The sequence below is a fragment of the Mytilus galloprovincialis genome, chromosome 1 (genome assembly GCF_965363235.1).
Source record: "Mytilus galloprovincialis chromosome 1, xbMytGall1.hap1.1, whole genome shotgun sequence".
NCBI classification, from domain to species: Eukaryota; Metazoa; Mollusca; class Bivalvia; order Mytilida; family Mytilidae; genus Mytilus; species Mytilus galloprovincialis.
The window spans coordinates 104642616-104666765 of record NC_134838.1 but is presented as its reverse complement, the minus strand read 5'-3'; the positions used below and the strand labels follow the sequence as shown (position 1 = coordinate 104666765).

At 31.5% G+C, this 24150-nt stretch overlaps 2 protein-coding genes across 2 annotated transcripts; one reads left to right on the top strand and one right to left on the bottom strand.

Annotated features, from left to right (window-relative positions):
* Positions 1-3943: 3943 nt before the first annotated feature.
* LOC143048491 (protein FAM185A-like) lies at positions 3944-11575 on the top strand. The gene is made up of 7 exons (XM_076222176.1): positions 3944-4492; positions 6351-6457; positions 6951-7043; positions 9464-9644; positions 10015-10110; positions 10283-10414; positions 11372-11575. Exons 1-7 carry the CDS (start codon positions 4027-4029, stop codon positions 11485-11487), a joined length of 1191 nt encoding a protein of 396 aa, XP_076078291.1. The 5' UTR covers positions 3944-4026; the 3' UTR covers positions 11488-11575.
* A 1089-nt stretch (positions 11576-12664) lies between these two features.
* On the bottom strand, positions 12665-20351 carry LOC143048501 (protein UXT-like). The gene is made up of 5 exons (XM_076222187.1): positions 20124-20351; positions 18850-18931; positions 17552-17625; positions 16800-16971; positions 12665-12914 (listed from the first exon to the last, which is right to left on the bottom strand). The coding sequence occupies exons 1-5, from the start codon at positions 20210-20212 to the stop codon at positions 12846-12848; spliced, it is 486 nt and encodes a 161-aa protein (XP_076078302.1). The 5' UTR covers positions 20213-20351; the 3' UTR covers positions 12665-12845.
* Positions 20352-24150: the final 3799 nt, after the last annotated feature.

Here is a 24150-nt window from a genome sequence, read left to right as displayed (position 1 = left end):
TCATAACGTGTTATAGTATTTTTGTATTTGTCTTTTTAATATTTAGTCTATTTTGGTGATATCAATTTGACGTGGCTCAGTACTTATACATCCCGTCATTGTGTTATTGTGCTATGGTAAATTATTATATTCTTGTATTTCAATTTTTGCTAATGTGCTTTGTCTATATGCCTTTTGTGTTTCTTTGTTACATATTGTTTGTATTTAAAGTGTTTAAGATTATAACATAATGAAATTTTTACCTACCATGTCTGTTTGTTTTGTCAACATAATTGACTTTTATGCGACTGTCATACAAGTAAGATGTTTAGCGCTAGCTATAAAACCAGGTTTTATCCACCATTTTCTACATAAGAAAATGACTGTAAAAAGTCAGGAATATGACAGTTATTAATCATCCATTTGATGTGTTTGAGCTTTTGATTTTGCCATTTGATTACGGACTTTCCGTTTTGAATTTTCCTCGGAGTTCGGTATTTTTGTAATTTTACTTATTTAATGTGTTCTTGCCGTTATACATACGATATAAGCGTGGCTATGGACAACGAGGATAATTAAGGTGGCTATGGACAACGAGGATATTTAAGGAGGTGGCTATGGACAACGAGGATAATTAAGGTGGCTATGGACAACGAGGATATTTAAGGAGGTGGCTATGGACAACGAGGATATTTAAGGAGGTGGCTATAGACAACGAGGATATTGGCCATTTTTCAAAAAATGCAATTTATTGGAATATTCAATTATACAAAAATAGCTTAAACAAAATCTGCATTAAAAATATTGTGTCTTTCTATTTGAATACTTGTAAACATGATGCCACACGTGTCGCATATAGGCGCAAAGATACATATGACAATGTTACCAATTATGCTGTAGCAACATTCCAACATATATGCCACGACACTTAATGTTGGTGATATACACCATACATTGAAAAACGAAACTACGCCAAAATGGCAACCCCAACAAAGTGCGCAACACAATCCTATTACAAATGTCAGCGTTGCATAGCAACAGTTACGAGCTCCGGTATAAGTACTGTGAACACAGTTCCAAGTGCAGTCTAAACTGTGGACACCTTCTGCTTCTGCCAAAACATGCTCAAATGTAGCCTAAAAATGTAAAAGTTAGAGTGAAACAAGCCGTGAATAAAATACAAATTTATCAATCATATATCAAAAATATTGGAAACAACGTGTTCGTCTTTCAATTTGAACACAGATGCTAGTAAGGATTAACTATGACACGGTTGTGATACATATAGAAAGGGACCACATAAAACTCTTCACAATACGTCAAACAATTCTCAATATGTATGGTGTTTATAAGGGAGCATGGCAGTGATCTGTTGTTCTTGGTTTAAGATTGTCTATTCAATTTGAGTAGCTACCGTAACAAGACTTGTATATCTTTTAATGTCCTGATGCCGATAGACTCTATCATTAGTTAATTTATTTAATCTTTATAAACGCCGTCATTATTGGTAGTTTTATCATCATTGTCATTTGACGGCAATGTGATGCAATGTTTGTCGAATATGTATGTAAGTAACAAAGATAATCAGGTTTTTTGTTTTTTTTTGGAAGAAGAAAAAAACACTTTTTACTTATTAAGATAATGATTAAATGAAATATGGTGTTCCGGTATATGTCATTGAAACAGCTACTTAACTACAAAAATAACCAATTGACATTAGCCTTTCATAAAATATCAATGATTTTATAACCTGAAGTCCAGAAATATGCGATATTTTTCAATTATGACCAGACAAAAAAAAATAATGCCTGACTCAGTGTCTTTTGAATGAGGTGTTAGTTAGCCGTATTGTAGGGTGATTAAAGTCGATTTTCCCCAAAACTTTGCCTACATTAAAAGCTTGTTTACTTTTTAACCATTGGTACCTTTGTCTTGACATTGATGGCTTAACAGATATATGTATATGAATGATGTGCAACCAAAAAGACCAATACCATTGTGTTTGTGTACATATATATAGTGTGTATTCAAAAGATTTCACCTTAACATAATGGTTAGAACCTTTCGGATCCCGCTGTACTAGGTCAATGATGGTCATACCCTTGCCTCATTTTGAATAACGGATATCCTTTGAGTCTAAAAATATTATAACGAGATAATATTTGTAACGGTTAAGTGATTTGTTTTATTTCAGTTGTTGCAAGTTCCCAAGACAATGCCCTTTCTGTCAATTTTGATTGATAAAGGCAATTCCGTGCGGTTTAAATTACGAATCATATAGAATTTTTTTAACAAAAGAATATCAAACTTATTTGACAATCACTCTTTAAAAAATGAATGACTGTGTCAGTGTGTGAGCTCGACCGGAACAATATAGCTGACGTCTGTAGGTTTATGTTATTTAGTTACAATTACACATATATTCAACCTTTCATATATTCCTTTTCGCCGTTTTTGTGTTTGTTTTTTCAAATATATATTATTATTTTTTAACTTAAACGGTCCTTACCAAGATTCAAACTTAAATAAATGTTAGTAAAGATTTTTTTTCACAAATGATTCCCACAGATTCAGGGTGTGACAAACAAATTGTCAATTCCCCCTGTATTTGTTTCACTGTAACGGTAATCATCCTTCACTTTTGGTTGTGTTTAACGATGTTCCTCTTGTATATATCTGTTTAACGATGTTCCTCTTGTATATATCTGTTTTGCGGTTCGATGTTATCTTCAAGTGTTAATGGTTTGGTGGCCTTTTTAGAAATAAGACATAGACTAATTTGGTACACAATTTGTGCTGTTATATTATGAATTTCAGAAAAAAAGATTGAAAGACGTTAAAATGAAATTAGCCCTGATGAGAAATATATTTAGTATGAGATGCATATTTGAATTATAAATTTGAATGGTGATATATATATCATGCCTCTCTGTCATTTGATTTTGAACATTCGGAAATAATGACGAAGAAATCATTTTGTGATTAAGTCAGTTTTAAGTGAAACCACTTATGATTAGATCAATGCTACTTGATATGCAATAGCATTTTAAACATCGCATTGTTGTGAAATTTCATTTGGTCCCTATCCCACATTCAGGATTTGTTTGCTTTGAGACTTTTGAATCCATGATAGTTTGTGATGCATTATGTTTAATTTATGATAAATTCGAGTTTATCCTTGGACATTCTATCAGTTTCTAATTAACATAACTTCGTTTAAGCATATGGTGTTCTTAAACCCTTTTCAAGGAAATACCTAGTACTATGTTAATCTAAACTGGAATCCGCTTGTATCACGCGACGCTCAAACAACTGTCTATGAACAAATGCGTAGTGGTTAGCCGAGAACCATGGCTTTCAGTCCCTTATTGTATCATCGGGATGTCCATGCTATCATTTCCAAATAAATGACTGAGTGACAGTTCGTTTCATTTGGAACTACTACACTATCATATCAAATATTAGTCCAAAGATTTGTTTAGTAAGACTTGCTATACAAATCCTTGATTAGTCCTAGGTTTTGTATAGTAAGACTTACCATACAAATCCTTGATTAGTCCTAGGTTTTGTATAGTAAGACTTACTATAGGCCTACAAATTTTTGATTAGTCCTAGGTTTCATAAAATATTTAAATTGCAATTGCACTTTGTAGATCTACTGAGATAATGTGCCTATAATAGTCTCAGTTCCAGTAAAATGTATCATGTCTAATGATCTCGTATGTATAATATATCTCAGCTTATATTATTAAAATGACACTGTCCTAATATGTTAAGTCTAAGTTATAGTTGTAAACCTGTATGTTATTTGGTATGTGGCGGATAGTTACATACCATTGGAAACTATTACATCTTTCTTTTTTTTTTTTAAGTGCTTTTTGTTGATCGGTTCTATACAAAGAAAGACAACTCTGACAAAATTTATTAATCCGGAACCATTCAGTGCTGTCCGTTGAAATATAATTTATAAGCAAACGTTGGTTTCCTGTCTTGGATTGTGTAACAACCTACTCACTAGCGAACTAGGTTTACTGTCCCAGCAACAAAATGACCTTTAAATTGCGAAGCTTGTTATGTCAGAGGCACAGTATACTCTCCAAAACAATCAAGTCTAGAATACTTGTATCTCATAAGTCTTGCTCATCTAAAACAAATGTTGATACTGAGACTTCAAAAATAAAAACATCTCAGCCAGGACTCCTAGAAACATGGTTTCATGGTGTCGAAAGATTTGGAAGATTAAATATATCGGTACCATTCAGTTTAGATATTGAATCGTTAGATCCTCAGGAATATTCAGACATGGGGAAATTGTTCATCAGACTTAATTATACCCCAGAAGAGAAGGAATCTCAAACAGAACATATCAATAACATTTCACTTGCTGCTCTTACAAAGTTGTACAGTTTTAACATTGATACATCAGATATAAATGACATTAAAATAACTGCCAAATTCAATACAATGGTGAATTTCCCAGCTACTTGTTCTATACAGATGCCAATTAATTATGGTAATTTATATATGGCAATTGCACAAATATTTTTATGTCCTCTGCCAAAGCAGAGGGGTCATTAAGTTTTACCTGTAAGTTGGTTCATCCAAATGCTGGTTTCTGTTCTCTAACTTTACTTTGACTAAATTTAATCTTATGAAACTTATACAAAATGCTTATTACCACAAAACACAGATAAAGTTTGAATTTTGGTGGCATCTTCTTCTTCTTCTATACGTAAATCCTTCCAATTATGGGACACCTCCTCAACGGATATCATCCAGACGGGAGTTAATTAAAATTTATACACTAAAAAATTTCCCCAAATAACTTAAAAATTTTAAATTCACTGTACACAGATAAAATCTAAAATATTCAAGGACTGATAAAATAATTTACGCAATAAAAGGTAAAAATATCTAGGCCCTATCAATATTTATTTATAAGATTTACTGTACACAACTAAAATCTAAAAATATAGGGTGCTTTATACAATGGAAAGCAGGACACCCCTGCCTCTACCTATACACATATGTACATAATGTTCATTTCATATCTTTCCTTATTGCACTGAAAGTATTGTCTATACATATTTAACTACGAGTATACAGATATTATTTTCCTTGTAATTTAGGCATCACTACATGTATAACCGTTCTTAAGTAATGCCTCTTTACAAATGGAAAAATTGCTAAATTTTTTAATTTTTCTTTTCTGTTCCCTTACTTTTATAGTTTGCCTCAACCAAATGTTATGAAACATACACACAATGCTTATTACCACAAAATACAGATCAATTTTGATTTTTTGTGACCTTGAATTTTTGTGACCCTGAATTATTGTAGTGTCACTTTAGCTGTTTTAGAGTATGCCCCTTTAAAAATGGACTAAATGCTGAATTTTTAGTTTCTGCCCTGTTCTCTTACCATGCTTACTCAAGTTAGCCTCAACCAAATGTCATGAAACTTAAACACAATGCTTATTAGCATAAAATACAGATCAAATTCGAATTTTGGTGGTGTCACTTTTAAATTATCTAGAGGTATGCCCCTTTACAAATATAAAAATGCTATTTTTATTTTTTTTTATTCTCTAACTTTAGTTTGCCTCGACCTTCATATGATATGCAAGTGGGGGCATCATCTGAAATTAAGAATGTCACATGAAAAACATGTTGAAAAATTACCTTGCAACAAACCACTTGCATGTAGGGACCACTATAAGAGATGTTTCAAGCTTTTATATATTTTTTTATGCAGAGAGAAAGGCACTCTCTCGGGTATATTTTTAGATCATAGATGATTTTTAATTATATATATAGTATATTTGTATCACACTGTCAAACAAGTGTCCTTCTTCTTTTAAATACAGAGATATGTTGTGATGGTCAATGAGACAACTATTCACCAGAAACCAAATGATCAAGATGTTGTACAACTATAGGTAAATCTATAGCTTCAACAATGAGTAAGCTCCATACAGTAAGCTATAAAAGACACACCCAGACAAAATGTGACAAAGAGGCACAACATTTTTAAAAGCATTGTTTTTTTTTACTTGTCTGTGTGAGAAGTGCAGGTGACCATATGCAGTACCACAGTCAATCCTTTGGTGTCTCAAACCTTTACCTTTAAGCTGAATTTTCAAATAATTTTAGGTAAAAAAAAAAATATTAAATTAAAATTACAACTGAAGTTTGAACTTTCAACAAGAGATTGTAGGTGTGAGCAAGTCCAAACAACAAAAAAATATTTTGTATGGACTTGAAATGAATTATATAGTCTACTAGCATAAATCATATATTGTTAGTATATCAGTCCCAGTATTAAGTCCCAGTATAAATATATAAGCTTTTCTTTATTTTTCTTTTACACAGATCTTAATGTTGAATGTACCGGGAAATCAGTGTCTGTTAGAAATTTGGAAACCAATGAAATCAAAATTGCTACAAAGAACTCATTATGTACATTACGTAATCTGAAGGTACTTACTCTGTAGATGCACACTTACATGTACATGTATACTCAATTTACTCATGGTTGAACCCATTACACAAACCTTATAAGTTAAAGTGCAACAATACTTAAGAATAAAAGCACATCTCCTCTGTTCCATGGTACAAATGTACTATGAGTCTGGTCTATGACATTTATATCTTCAAAAAATCTATTTTTGCACTTACTGTTTATGTCAATATATATGTGTTATACAAGTTTACATACATTTGAAATCATTTCTAAAAACTTGGTTTGAAACTTACAATATCTGACCAAATGGCCAAACATATCAGAGCATAAAACCAAGAGGGCCTTTACAAAACAACCAAACAGTTTTAAGTTCAAATATGTTGATGGACAAAGTTTCATTCTAAATAAATTTCATTTAAAACTATATAGTCTTATTTGTTTTATTCACTATCAATAAATACTTGTTTTTGTATGCTAGTTTTAATTGTAATACAAATTAACTGTTTTAGGGTGAAAATGTGACAGTAAAGAGTAATGTTGGTGATATTGTTTGTCAGAAAGTTGTACAGGGTAATCTGGACATGTCTGTTAAAGGGGCAGGAGTAAGTAAAGAGTAATGTTGGTGATATTGTTTGTCAGAAAATTGTACAGGGTAATCTGGACATGTCTGTTACAGGGGCAGGAGTAAGTAAAGAGTAATGTTGGTGATATTGTTTTGTCCGACAGTTGTACAGGGTAATCTGGATATGTCTGTTACAGGGGCAGGAGAAAGTACTAACATTTTTAATTGATCGACTTATGGATTCAAACCCTGGCCAGGTCAAATCAAAGACTAGAAACTTGATATTGCTGCTTCTATGCAAAAAAATATTTGAATTAGGATTATGAGGAAAGACTTTTCAGCTTCGAGTAAGAATAGTGTGTCTGATTAGGGTGAACTGTTCCATTGTTAACTAGCATATTTAAAATCTAGCTTGGCATGTTGGTGTAGTGCAAAGCAAGGTTTCTATTCAAATTAGAATTATAAAGTTCTTGTCTTTACTGTGCATTAATCTGCCACTGGATGATAAACAGCCATCTATTTATAGTTTAACTGAAATAATGACTCAGCATTGGCTATGATAATTTTTATTTCATCTGATACAAAATCAGAGAAATCATGAGATGTATATTATTTTAAATCATTTGTTGATTTTGATATTTATAAGTCTTAAGTGACTGTGACATTTGAGAAATAACTTTTTTTTCGATACTACTTCCATTCTGTTATTGACCATCATAGTAAACATTGATAGGGTTTTTAAAATGGTCAAGGGGAGATAAGTCAAGCTTTAATTTTATCATTTCTTTAAAATGCTCCAATATTTATCAGTATGAAATGTTATTAACAGAAAAACTGGTTCATTAATTTTTTGACTAACATGCATAATGAAGGAAATGGTCACTGAAAGACATTATTCAAATAGTATTCATAATTATGATTTTTGAAAAAAAAATAAGTTTGTGCAGCATCCATAGCTGTGTCATAAGTTTTTTGTTGATTTATTTTACAGCTATGCTTGTTGAAATCTAAATTTTTATGTTAGTTGCTACATTGAAATTAAGCCTTTTGAGGACTATCAACTATTTATAACAATTGTGATTCAATATGTAACACTCCCAAACGTGTCCTTTCCCCCAAAAGTGTCTGATTCCCCCAAACCTGTCTAATACCCCCAAAAGTGTCCGTAATATTAAATGTTGCCCAAATGTGTCCGATTTCATAACCCTCAAACGTGTCCGATAATTGTTTTTCGCCAAAACGTGTCCACTATTAAACACCAGAACGTCTCATGTCTTTTAGCTAATACATGTACTACATGAAATCAATATCATTTACGGCAATTCTACGATAGGGGACATAGTTGGGGAGTGGTTTGACATTTATTAGCATTAGTTTGTTCAAAGCTGGTTGTTAAAGATTAGCATAAAAAAATTATTGCAAATTTAACATATATGTGAATTGACTTTTGAATGAAAATGATTATTGTGCAGTTGCAAGTCTTTTAGAACAAACATACATAGGATTTTTATAGATACTGTTGAATAAATCTCCGATGCTGCCTTTTATATTAATGCAAATATTGCACGGCAGGTTTTTCAGCAGAATTACTTCCATTTTGTCAACAATTCTGATATTTTAAAAGCTCTTAAACTGGTTATCAGGTGTTTTTTTTTAACAAATTTTTAAAAAATTCCAAACACATGTCCCCATTCAAATGCATTGATCCTTCAAAAAAAGTGGGGTTCCAACTGGGACTTTAATCTAAAAACAAATGTAAGAGCAAGTAAAGACTGATTCTTTTATTGGACTTCAGTAAGAAACTACTCAAATCTTCGTTATGTAAAAGATTACGTTTTAATGAAAAGTTGCGGAAATTAAAAAAAAAGTTGCCTTCTAAAATACAGCTAATGGCACCATAAAACCAATAAATTGCTTCAAAAGTTTTTTAAATGCGCAGAGAAAGGTACAGTCTCCTTACACGAGGTATCTTATTTAATATCTACAATTTAACTGAGTATGTCTGCTTACATTTAAATCCAACATAGCAGAACTTACGCCCTCATTTTACCCAGGTTATACTGTTAAAAAAAGACCAAGTAATTTATTTGTAATAAATTTTAAATGAAATAGTAAAATGAGTATATGCTAATAAAAAAGTCTGTAACCAGATAACCTACGTACTTATAATATGGACGAGAATTATAGTTCCAGTAAAGAAAAAAAATTACCTTGACATGGACATGTTTGGGGCATTGGACACGTTTGGGCGTTTACACAAATGACTAGCTTTTGCGCCCTTTTACAACTACACATGTTTTGCAGTTCAGTGACGTCCATTTGGACACGTTTGGTGGAATTGGATACGTTTGAGGGGAAGGACACGTTTCTGAGTGTTACAAATATATAAAAATTGACATGCATATTGATAAAAGAATGAGAGGTTATCAATTTTCATGAAATATTCTTTTGTGTTTTCAGAGTATTTCAACAGACCGAATACAAGGACAGACTATAAAATGTAATGTCGAGGAAGGAAATATAAATGCAACTTCTGTTTATAGTACTGATTCTGAGTTTACATGTAACCATGGAAACATTAATCTTATGAATACTCATGGTGTGTCAAAGACAACTGTAAATAAAGGAAATCTTATCATAGGTAGATGTAAAAACATTGTATAAATTAGTCACATTCCATTATGATAAGGGAAGCTATGAAAAGCTTAATAAGCTGTTCTGGCACATCTGACAAGAATCTAACAACACTCCAGTCATCTTTCTGTTTTAGACACCTTTTGGGTCCTAAGATTTTGCCTTAATGATTCTACCTTCAAAAATCTGAAGTGCACAATTTGATAGGATGATTTAAAAATGAGTAGAACCAAGCATTTCTGATCTTTGTGGGAAAATTGTTAACACAGAATTTTTATTAGATTGTTATTTATGTACTCAATATGATTTAATAATTAATAAAACACCCTCTTAAGTTTTGAATACAATTGTTGATCAGTATTATGATATATTTTTAGATTCACTTGATGGAAGTTTAGAGGCTAAAGTAAACAATGGATCAACAGACATATTTATTTCTAGACCAGATGTAATTACCATAGAAACAGAAACAGGTAAATGTGGCTCATTGAAAACTTACCTTTTTGGAATTTTAAGCAAGATGTCTAAGTTATCTCCTCTGTTAAGTTATCTTGTTAGAAAACTGTATAAAAATATATGATAATTAATGGGTGAAAATTAGGGAAACCATGATAACTTTCATGTATTTAAAATTTTATATTGTAGGTGATATCAATATCAAAATTCCAGATACTTCTACCTCAATTGATTTAGAAGGGAACAGTGTAACTTGTGATGAAAAACTTAATATTATTGAGGAGAAGACAGAATCTATAAAGAATAAACAAAAACTTTCAGGTTTGTGCATACTTTGTGCATGTTTTAGAAATGTTTTAGTTTGCCTTACTTTAAATAGGTGAAAGTTGACTGAGTGACTTTGGTATACAGTTATGGAAATCTCTTAGTTATATAAATGTGTAATCTAAACTACCATTTAAATAGTCAGAGTTATGTAATCGAAATATATCATTTTGCCATTTTAATCCTTCATTATGAAATCATTATTTCTTACAAATTTTGACCTCGGAATAGGATAAATAAAAGCATAGTTAATTTTTATATTTATGATATTGATGTTTTAAATTACTCTTTTGAAAATGTTTACAACTAAAGATTTAAAGTGATTGCAAAAATAATATAATTAAAGTACAACAATGTTTTGACAATGACAAGATAAGTTTTATGTGTTCTGCAAAAAATGTCTAAAAGGAGTTATATTTGAAAATTGTGTTGTATATTTTACACAAGTTTAACCGTAACAAGTGTCACCTGAATAGTAATTTTGTATGCCCCTGTCATAGCTGAGGGGGAATTAAGTGTTACCTTATCTGTCTGTACTTTTGAACATCAGTATGTCCAAAAAAAGCGGTTTCTGTTCTCTAACTTAAGTTTGCCTCAACCAAATGTTATGAAACAAAACACAAGGCTTATTACCAGAAAACACAGATCAAGTTTGAATTTGGTTGATGTCACTTATACCTTTCTAGAGTTTCGTCCCTTTAGAAAGGGAAACAAATTGTGAATTTTTCTTTTCCTTTCTCTAAATTAAGTTAGCCTCTATCAAATGATTTTTTTTTTATATACACTGCTTATTACGACAAAACTCAGATCAAGAACAAATGAGGTGGTCTCAGTGTTACTGTTCTTGATTTATGTCCCTTTATAACATGATATGCAAATGGGGGCATGACACATTACCCAATTTTTATTTATTAAATTTTTAATAGACAATACAGGTGTAAACTGTCTTTTCAGGCTATCTGTCTGGCACAGATGGACAAATCAAAGCAATCACTAAGGATGGCAGTATAAATGTGAAATGTTTGGATTGGATGGAATCTCTCAACCTCAAAGGATTTTCTGCAGACTGAAACAATTTGGTAGACTAGACTGTCCAATTTCATTTAATAATACTTTATTATACTTTAAAGAAGAAGGAATGAAACTTTCAGTATACAAGAGTTAGTAGTTATTGGCCAGTTTGATCTTATAATCCATTGCCAAGGTTCCTGAGATTTGAAAACAATTTTGTTTGAGGTGATCACAAAGGATTTCATTTGACTTGAATAGATGAATCATATCAATATCAACAAATGTTTGATTATTTTAGTTCAGAATGCTCTGGTTGTCAATTTTGAATCTTTTTAAAGCAGAAACAAGATTTTAAGTTCATGTAAATATAGGTCATCTTACAAAAAGTAAAATTGGATAAGGGCATTGTACAACCTTTGGCAATGTGCAAAAAGCACACTGCAAGCTAGTTGTATAAAGCTTTATATTTCAGAAAGCATAAGTCCTTATACTGAATACCTTGTATACAGATGCCTCATTTTACAAAGTTTCAATTAGCATATATTCATTCTTTGACCTTGTTTTTTTTTAGGGTTAGGTGACTGCTTTAAAAAACTTGGAAATTTTATTTTCACAGTATTTTTTTGCTTATTATGAATATATTTAGTACATGTATATGTATTTCTTGCAAGGTCTTCATCTCCACTGGACCTTGGTATCATAACAGAGATCAGTTATCAAGGTAACTTCTTGTGATTGGTCTTTTTCCTCAAATACAAGAAGCAGTATTTCTACTACTGCATTCAGTGTATGAAATAATTGTAAGGTGATCATGTCCATTTGGCAGGATTTATCGGACATCATCTCATTTTTATTGGTCAATGTTAAGTTTTCATGATTTTGTCCATAAGCAATATGTTAAATTTATTTGGTGAACAGAAAGATTTATTCATGTGAACATGTCTGCCAGACAGATACAAAGTGTCTCTATATATATATATCTCGAATAACTTTGGTATGATTTAATAGTCTTACATTTTAAAATACTAGAATGGTAGTCTATTTTATTCTGGACCCAGACATTTTGGCAGAGTATGAACTTGTATGCAAAGCAGGAGATGCTCAACTAGTCTAAACCCCTATTTTCCCTCCTATATGAGTTTTTGGGATTCCACAAGTTTTTTCTACCTAGATTTGTATCTTCTCAATAGATTTATCAGTAAACTAGTGTTGCCTATATATTTGAGGATGCCAAAATTTCAATGATTAATACATTTATTTCACAATATTTTTAATTTGACACCTGATTTTATATGCTTCTTTACAAAATAGTAGATAGGTCAAATGCTTGGAGACAAGAACCAATATTCTCTAGATTTCCGGTACTCTTCAATCATTACAGGAGAGTTTTCTGTTAACAATTTTACATCATCTGTATTCAAGACAACACATCTCTATATGGCTTTTTCTCAGGTTCTCTTGCTATCTGTTGTAGTTCTCTTAAACCCTGAAATAAATAAATAAACTTTATTGCAAAAAACAAGATGCGAACAATTTCTGTTTTTTTAATCCACTGTAATTAAATTTTTATCATTAGATCCTGTTTGTTTAAATTTTAATATGACCAGTAGTACTTGTGATGATTAAGTAATTATTTCTTGCTTCGGACTACAAATATGACGTGAGACATTAGAAAATTCTATGCCACTTTTTCTTATGAAAAGGTATATGTTCAGCTATTAGCCTCATGTGCAAGAATGCACAAAGAGTATATTTTTACTTATATAAAAATGTGGTATGATTGCCAATGAGAAAACTATCCATCAGAGTTCATAAGAAGTGCATGTAAGCAGTTATAGGCTATCTAACAGCCTCCCAGAATGAGAAAAAGCCATACTGATAGGCAGCTATAAAAGACACCAACAGGAAAAATGTGAAACAATAAAGTATTCGAAAATCAAATACCACAGACATGAACCTACAATAACCACCAAACCAAATGAATGTGGCAGGTTATACATGCAAGTAAGTATTAAAGGTATTTTCAAAATTTAAAAAGTTGATAATAACATAGTATCGAATTCATAACAGTGTGGCTATGGACATTGATTGGCGCACTTTAATATCCCATTGACTGGGACAGATTAGGTGAACGTTCGTCTATAACGCCCATTGCTCACGACGTCCTTAATATAAACATTTAAACCGTGGGGTCACCAAAGGTTCTCAACGCCTATATAAAATAAATCGAAATACTAATCAGGAATTTGTGTTTTGATTTATATTGATTAATTAAACGTCCTTTACTTGTGTTTTTGTTATGTTTCGACAATCAATTTTCATAATAAGATATCGCAAAGCCATGTTCTTTCAGAAAAAAAGAATGACTTACTGAATGCATGTATTGATTGATTATCTTTTTCGGATTTTACAATTGCGATTGTCGAGTTATGTAATCTTTTAACTTTTATCTGGTCTAATTTTATTTTAGAACGAATGCATAATCCACTTTCAAAAGTTGTGCAAATACGAAACATAAAGACAAAATATACTTCTGCCCTGTCTTTTTCGTACTTGAAAGTTATTGGATAGTAAGAAAGCTATTTGGATTAAACCTTGTGAAATTTGCATGCATTTACGTTATTGTATTGGCAAAATGTATCATTTGGTGTATATAGGAAACTTAAGCCGTTCTGCTATACTGCTACTATACTTGTGAAAAACACTTGGCAACAGAAACGCATTCATCTTATCTATATAAAAAAAATCGACCCAATTTACATAGAAATGGACGTCTTCGTGCATTTGTGATCGCAAATAAAATATGTTCCGGACCTTATGAGTATTTGGACCATACGTGTATGGTTGGACCATATTAGTATACCCTTATGGTCATGATATATGCGTATGGTCCAAATACTCATATGGTCCGGAACACATACATGATATTCTGTGCGTTGTCGGTCGTCTATTAATTTTTTTCTTTTGTTGATGGATTTGACGTCTTTCTGTGAGTGATTATTTGTTCATGACTTAAAACTTACTTGCAAATAATTTAAAAACAAGACTTGATTTATAAAAATGTCCAAACAAACCATGATTTTTTTTTTAAACATACATCACATCCATTGCAAAAGGCTAAAATTCGCCAGTTTTTTAATTTCAACTAAGTGAGTTGACTAAATTAATGTTGCGGACCATTTTCCAATTTCCATGCGGTATCCCTATTTTTTTTCTCGCTCATCTTTTATGTTTGTTTTTTTCATCCCAAGACCTCTTGGAGCTTTCATTCTATAAAGTGTGTATTTTGCTAATGGTCGAAGGCCATACGGGGACCTATAGCTTGATAACGCCTGTTGGTCCCTGGAAAGAATGTGTCTGATTGCCTATCACACTTCATGCATATTCTTATTTTAACATGCAGTTATATCTATGATAAGAATGAAAATTGAATTGTCATTGAGACAAAAACCCAACCAAAGAGCAAAAAAAAAAAGAAAAAAAAGCCCAAGGCAACATGTAGATCTTTCGTATCAAGGGAATTGCTATAAATATATTTATTTCAGGTTAATAGTATTAGGCCATACTCAAGTTATAAAATAGATCTTGTCGTCAACTTTTGCAACCAGCTTCTATGTTTCTATAATGCACTGTTCATCTTTTTTGGGCTTCGACTTTTCCATTGGACAGACAATTTTGTTTTCGACTGTTTTAAAAAGATGCATTTTTTTACAAAATCATACAAGTAAGGAGTCTCTGGCCTTTGGTAGTGTTGTATGTTAATTAATGTTTGTTTATTTATTTGTTTAGGAAATAAGTATGACGTACATTTTCACTGAACTAGGACACTTTTTATAGTAGTTTTTCGATATCGCTCGGGCAAAAATAATCACGAATATAATGCCTACCCATGTTAAAACTACAATAAAGTATAGTTTGCATCAATTATTTCTTGAACCTACCATTTTTTTTGTCTGTGTTGGATTTGTGTGGCATTGAAAAAAACGGGTATAAACTACACAGTGCAGCTTCCAACAAGAATACAAGATTTATTGATTTTCAAAATGCCACCAAAATTAAAAATTTGCTCGCAGCGGAAAAAATTCAAGTTTGATTTTCATTGAAATAAAATAATTGTTATGATTTACACACCGTTACTTTTTCCAATATAAATATTCGAACTATTTTGTTTGTTGTTTCCTTTATAAATTTACATCATTTTTAAAAAGACCACGCGTCTTCGATATTTAGAAGACTATAAAAGCGATGTTCATTATCTTTCTTCTGCTGTAAGTTTAATTTAGTTATTTTGTGTCATAATTGCCATCTCGTATGTTTTAAATTTGAAAGAAGATTCAGGTTGTCTTATACGTCAATGATACACACAAAAAAAAAAAAAAACGATAACAAATAAAATAAGGTGCAACATTCATTCTCCATGAAAAGAATACATCACATGGATGTAATTTTTGTAAGAAAAATACCAATTTCGTGAGAAGTTGTGTGTTGGACTTGAAGAGCCAAGGCAAACTGACAAATATCTGAATGAACGAATCGATTTATGGTATATAAAAAAAAACCAAAGCCCACATGGTTAGCATTGAATAAATAGAAGGCCACTCTTAAATGATCACAACGTAGAAGTTTTTGTTCTCTTAATCAATAAGATATTTTCTGAAATAATGCGGGTCCCTATTAACTTAAAAGTTTTTTTTTTTTTTTTTTTTTTTACCATGAATAAACTTTTTTTTTTTATTATTATTTATTGATATCAGCTCTGGACATTAATATTCTTAAAAGTGAAACTGTTGTAAGTGATGGTATAACAATTATTTAAAATAAATTCCTTAAATGATATGTGAAAAGAAAGTTTCATTTTATGTATCAAAATGTGTAACAAATGATTATTTAAATCCCCACTTGAAGGCCTCCGATAGACTGAGTGAGCATAAAATCATCGCCCACGACAAACAAGTTAAAGGTAAACTTTTCAGTACAATTACTAATAAACGTTTTACTGTCGACCACACTGTTATGAATTTCGTTCTATTAGTTAAATGATCTACATTTTCCCTTCTTTAATTTTTGATGTTTACATATGTTTTCAACTAATATGCACTTGGAGGTAGATTTTACAGGTTACATTATAGAGAGAATGCCCCCAACCTTTCCCCCCCCCCCCAAAAAAAAAAAATTTATAACTAAAATCAGGAAATTAAAAGGTCTGACCAATAGAGTGACACCAAAAGAAATAGGTAACTCTGCTCTTTCATTAAAGAAAAAAACTAAAGCTTATTTTTACAAAAATAGCAACCAATCCAATATACATCACAGATTAGTAGATTGATAGTACTGACAACATATAGAACACAAAACAGAACAAGTTTGTTACCTCTAATACTAATTTTATGTGAGCTTTAACTGATGTGGCATCTTTTGTCAGGATCTTTGCTTTTTCATCTAAATTATCGGTTTTCTTTGTAATAAACTTCAATGCTTCATCATGGGTAAGTTCCACATAAAACCCAAATCCAATATTAACAAATATCATTGATGTGTCAGGTCTGCAAAATAAATAACAACTCTTTGTTGTAAACAATTACACATGTACATTGGCTTTCTTTGTTCATAAATACATTAATAAGTTATTTTGAAGTTTAGACATTTAAGTTCAAATTAAAAAAACTTTTAAATTTATTCAAATAATGAATAATAAATTGACATGTGTCTTGGTAGTGAGTGTTATCTTCAAGATAAAAATTGTATATGCAATTGGGAATTCATGCAATGCTCATATTTAAATTAACTGATGTGTCTGCAAGACATGAATGCTCATAAAGGAACCTTCCCATATGCATAATAATAGTAGCTTGCTTCAGAATTTTTTTTAATGGTTTGTGTTTGTTTTTGAACAAGTGAAGGAGATCGTGTTGTAATTTATTATCCTACAACCTTTTGTACCAATTTTTCCCATTTATATATAATTTTCAATGAGCCAAGGCTCCCTGTTAAAGACCGTCCTTTGACCTGTAATGGTTTACTTGTACAGATTGTGACTTAGATGGAGAGTTGTCACATTGCCACTCATACCACATCTTCTTATATCTATAAACAAAAAATCGTTGGTCTATAAGACATTCTTACACTTTAGCTTGAACATAAAAGTTGCATCCTAAATCTATCTTAGTCTTCAGTTCTTCTTTTGTATAATCTGTTTGCTATAAAAATAAAAATAAAAAACACAAAATAAACATGGTCACATTGTATCTTCTTATATCTATTTAAGCATTGTACTGGTAAGTTACAATAATGGATTTGTTCCTGTCATTTCAGTATGTAATATAAATTTATTTTTAGATGAAGTGTGACCATCTTGTATTTCGTTTATGAAATGAATTACTGGTCTGAATGCTATCATTCATCTATTAATATAATAAATAAGATCCCTACTATGCTTAAGACTAAGAAGACAATGTTTATAGAACAAAGAGGTATTCAATTATATGTTAGAAAATTTGGTTTTTATAGGATACATAATAATAAAAATTATGTAATAATTATGTCATAATAAAATTATCACAATTTGAAAGATTAATCTTTCTTCTTTCTTTTGGTACCTCATTTACAAAATTTAAAGCTGGATGAAAGAAATTGCATCAGTTTAAAGTTGTCACATTGCGGGTGAAAAAATCTTTGTATTGTGCTACCTTAAAAATGTTCTTAGCATAACTATACAAAGTTGAAGGAGATTTTTTCTCATCTTGTGACAGATTATAAGCCAAAAACCAATCATAACTTTGGTAGATGATGCTTGTTATGTGCTTCTAATTTAAATTTACTTGATGAAAGGTTGAAGTAATTATAAGTAGACTCATATTATTAACATACATGCTGGTCTATGAGACCACACCAAAACATTTTCCACTTAACTTAATAGTTAGCATTTAACTATGGGTTGTTTTGGAATACATGTAGGTGATTTTCATGTGCTTTCTGAATTTTCTATGACCCTGACCTTTTCAAAAAGGTCAAATAGTACAAAATTTATCTAATGTCATCATGCTTTTCAAAGTATCAATCCTTATGTCTACAAGCCTTACTGGGAAGATGAATGACTTCTTCTTTAAAATTTCTTGACAAGTTTCCAAAAGGGACTGAACCATATTCATGATAGTAGTTTTTTATTGCATAATGTCGATTTTAATTCAAATTTCATATCTTTCCTAATATACAGTATTTTTCGAAAGATCACTTCTTTGTCACATTAAACTAGATATTTGGAATTGTTTTCAATCCTTTCTTGATGGGAAGAGCTTTCTGTGAACAAAATGACTGCAAATGATTAACTGTTTTATCTATTATCAATGACAATTACATTCCTGTAGTAGAGATATTATACATGTACATGTATAAGGTTATATATGATCATCGAACATAATTACCTTAATTGTTTCTATGACTGTTTTTAATTGAAGATATTCAGCTGTTTGTTTGTACACTTCATCCCTCTGCTCTAATATTTTACTGAAAGAATGGAAATACAACATTTCATCATGAAATTAACAATTACAATATTATTACCTAGACTACTCGACTGATTCATTGTTCTTTGGATGAAGCTTTTGAAAGATAAAAGTGTAAACTCATGCTTCCTATTTTGAAATGTTGGCTTAGTAAGAGGGGGTCTAGTAACATTTGTATGCTTGTGTCTTTATATATCAGTATATCATGTATATTATTACTATTTTTGCAATGTATGAATTATGCTTTATGTATATATATATCTACAGTTTGTTTATTGTTATTGTTAAAGATTAGTAAAGCTTGTGATGTCATGTTTCATGTTATAAACATGTTCAACTATTGACCATAAATGTTTTTAAGTAGGAATTTTTTTCATGAGGGTTACTTTGCTAATTTCACAATTAATTTCAATTATGATTACCTCGAAAATCATCACAGCACGAAGGAGTTATATGGTTATGTGGCTAGACCAACGACTTTTTTTTTCTTAAACAGTACAATGAATTTTAATTTATTGTTAAATTTGCTTGTGCTGAAGAGAGGGTATTAATGCCATTTACTCACCAGACGTCAAACATTTTTGGCTACTGTTAGTGTCAAATCGGTTAAAATATTACTGTGAATCATAAAAAAATCCTTATTTATACACGTCAGAGGTCTAAAAAAATTATTGTAACTGGTATTTTGGACAAAATTTAACAATGATTCGTCAAAATTAGTCAATATTTTTACCGTCCAATTGAACACGGTTTTACACTAGTATTTTTGTAGCTTTCTGTTCGCTGTGAACCAAAGCTCCATGTTGAAGACCATACCTTGACCTTTAATGGTTTACTTTTATAAATTGTTACTTGGATAGAGAGTTGTCTCATTGACACTTATACCACATCTTCCTATATCTATCTATCTATGTACATTTTATCGGCATGACTGTTAAAGTCATTTGGTAAAATTTTAATCATTATTTTCATGGAAGTACCCCATTATTACCCGCTCTTAAGATGGTAAAATTTTGAGTGTATCCATTTCTGACCATGCCATGGTCATGGACGACCCTGTGAATGTATATAAGATTGAAATCTTGTGGTAAAATAATAAGATAAATACAAAACGATACAACTGTATTGTCACAACATAGGGTAGAGTTATTAGAAGCAAGTTTACATATTAATATATGATATGCTGTACAAACCTTAAATCTTTTCTAAGCTTTTCGTTCAGAAATGTTTCGTATTGTGTAACTTTATCTCTTATGTTGGTTTGAGTTTCTTCTTTAGACATAATGGTTTGCAATCATAAAATATATTCCGTCATATAAGATAATGACATCAATCATAATTTCTTACACTAGTCACGTTTTTTTTTTAACTTTCAACTTGCGTTTTCTACTTTCATTTTACACACCGGAAGTCAATAAAGTAATGGGTTACACTAAAGACCTGAAAGTGGACCTGAAAGTATACGACTAAAATTATTCAAATTGCAATAACTTTTTTTATTATTGAATGGAATTTCTTCAAATTGGAATTTTATTAATTGTAAATATTCATATTTCATTAAAATTTAAAATGTTTTAAATTAAAAAAAAAATTTGATGCTAAAAGTTGGACCTGAACGGAGAAATGAAAAGACCTAAAGGGACCTGAAAATCTATGGTCGGACTAATTCTAACTTCAATAACTTTTTTAATATTCAATGGTTATCTTTCAACTTTAGATTTTTTGAAACTACATGTTCAGTTATATGATAAAAAAAAATAATTATATGAAAAATTCGTTGGGGTGTGAAAACTCGGACCTGAACGAAAAATTAAATAACATAAATTTGCTTGAAAAGACTGCGGTCAGATTTATTCAAGTTCTTTAACTGATTTCAGTCAATTTCCTTGAAATATGAATTTTGTTATAGGAAAGGTATAATATATCATTTAAATGATAAAGAATTTTATCGAAAATATAAGGGTTGAGTTACAAAATTCGGACCTTGTCGGGAAAATAAAAGACATGAATGGATCATAGGGGAAAATGTATTTAAACTCGCACAAAATTGTTTTTTCTATTTGTTTTTATTTCAGTCAATAGTCTATTGAAGATAACGAATGACTTTATATTTATACAGGAACATATTTGAATACAAAATACCTTGTTGATGATGAAAAAAAACCCCGAGATTTCCCGTTGAAATTATTCAAACTAATTCAAATTACTTAAACTGATTATATTAAAGCAGGTCTTAAACTTAAAAAGAAAAATAATAGTATTGCTTCCCCGTAAACCGTATGTGATTTAAACGGCGTTTTGCATTTGCGCCGATCTGCATTTCATTTGCGCCGATTTTTTCTTGCATCCGTGGTGACTATGGCTTTACACGATTTATTGTCGAGCCTGCAACTTTTGTTGCAGAAAGCTCGACATAGGGATAGTGATCCGGCGGCGGCGGTGTTAGCTAACTACTTAAAAGCTTTATATTTTAGAAGGTGGAAGACCTTGATGCTTCATACTTTGTATATAGATGCCTCATGTTACGAAGTTTCCGTCAGTCATATGTCCAATGTCCTTGACCTCATTTTCATGGTTCAGTGACCACTTGAAAAAAAAGTTGAGATTTTTTGTAATGTTGAATTCTCTCTTATTATAAGTAATAAGATAACTATATTTGATATGTGCGTACCTTGAAAGGTCCTCATGTCTGTCGGACAGTTTTCACTTGACCTCGACCTCATTTCATGGATCAGTGAACAAGGTTAAGTTTTGGTGGTCAAGTCCATATCTCAGATACTACAAGCAATAGGGCTAGTATATTCGGTGTATGGAAGGACTGTAAGGTGTACATGTCCAACTGGCAGGTGTCATCTGACCTTGACGTCATTTTCATGGTTCAATGGTTATAGTTAAATTTTTGTGTTTTGGTCTGTTTTTCTCATACTATATGCAATAGGTCTACTATATTTGTTGTATGGAATGATTGTAAGGTGTACCTATCTAGCGGGCAGATGTCATCTGACCTTGACCTCATTTTCATGGTTCAGTGGTCAAAGTTAAGTTTTTGAGTTTTGGTCTTTTTATCTAATACTATATGCCATAGGTCATCTATATTTGGTGTATGGAAATATTTTATGATCTTTATGTCAGTCGCGCAGATTTTATTTGACCATGACCTCACTTTCACGGTTCATTGCACAGTGTTAAGTTTTTGTGTTTTGGTCTATTTTTCTTAAACTATAAGTAATAGGTCAACTATATATGTTGTATAGAAGCATTGTTAGCTGTACATGTCTGCCTGGCATGGTTCATCTGACCTTGACCTCATTTTCAAGGTTCATTGGTCTTTGTTTAGTTATCTTGGTTAATGTTAAGTTTATGTGACAGTTGTATTAAAGCTTAGCTTTATACTTAGGACTATCAACATAATATCAATGATTAGTATAGAAGGCGAGACATTTCAGCGTGTGCACTCTTGTGGTACATTTGTAAGATATGTTGTTAGGTTTCAGGACACTAACCTTCCGATATATATGGCCCTCGATGACTAAAGAATTGACTACTTGGCTCGTTTCAGTGTGTAATATGTCCATCATGTTACAACGAACTTCCAGAACAATATGAATCAAAAGTAATTTAAACATAAATGAACAACAATTATAACCAGATGTTATCAATGGTATAGTACAGTATTTGTACAAGTATTAACTTACCTGTAAATCTAATTAGGAGCAAATATAAAATCGGCGAAAATGAAAAAATGAAATCGGCGCAAATGAAAGAATGAAAATTTTCAAAATCGGCGCAAATGTCATACGCCCGATTTAAAGACGCGTGTTCGTCGATTGGAATTTAATTACATGAACGTGTGACGGTTGTAATTCACACCTTATATTGATATTAGGTGACAATTGGATCATTAGTCTAAATAAACAGTTCACTTTAATCTTTTAATTGAATTATCAATTTTTATTGCCATATAAACTTTACAGTTTGTGACATATAACAACAACAAAAACAAATGAAGACCAGATTTGGATGAAGTCCTTTATAAAAAAATAATTTAATTCTATCATCTATAGATCTCAACTTATCCATCAACAGGTTGTTGTAGTAGGAGTTTATTTGGGGTTTAATATAGTTTTTATACGACCGCAAAATTTGAAAATTTTTTCGTCGTATATTGCTATCACGTTGGCGTCGTCGTCTGCGTCGTTACAAAACTGTTACCGAAATGAATGACAAATTACGGTATTATTACATATTAACTCACCGGACCCAAATGAGCTTTTCAAATCACTTGCGTCCATCGTCGTCTGTTAACTTTAACAAAAAAAATCTCCTTTGAAACTACTGGGTCAAGGTTTAGAAGACTTGCTGTGACGGATCCAGGGGAGGGGGGTTCCGGGGGTTGGAACCCCCCTTTTTTTGGCCGATCAATTCCTGTGACATAATCTTCAAGTTGTTGAAGGCGGTCACTATATGGTAGAATAGAATAGAATGCATTTAAATGGGAGCATATAGTTGGAACCCCCCCCCCCTTTTTACTCTGGGTTGGGACCCCCTCCCCCTTTTTTGTTCAGGAGTCGATTTCACAAAAAAACTTACGACTAAGATTTATCTTAAGTACACTGAATTGTTCATGACTTACGATCAATCTTAGTCGTAAGTTTCTTTGTGAATGTTGAGTTCGGTAATCGGTCATTTATATCAAAACTGTCAGACTACTTCTACTAAGATTCACTAAGAGGCCGAGTCATTCTCTCGGCCCTTAAATGACAAAATAACGGAAATTGTTGAGGAGGCTAGCTATACTGTGGAGCTATATGATTAGAAAGGACATTAAATCAACTTGGCTCAACCGTTTTTGCTGTAGGTTTTGAAATCTTAGTTTCTTTACAATTCCAAAATTTATAAACGGGCAAATTTAGAGAGGTGTGTTATAGATCAGTCATTACCAAAGTACCGACTACTAACTTGTTTCACCCCGGATACTGATAGTCCATCAGCAGAGGTATCGGTCCAGGACTGCGGGAAAATAGAAAAACAACACGTTAGAGATTGCATGTGTCCGAAGCGCTTCATTGATTTAACTTCACAAGGAACGCTCAAAGCTTAATATTTGAAACAGTTTAGATCCAAATCCTTAGTTTGAACATGTTCTTCCAGGAAAGACCCCCAATGGTGACTGGGGAATAGACATATGGTCACCATTGGTCTTCCAAAGACCGGCAGTAA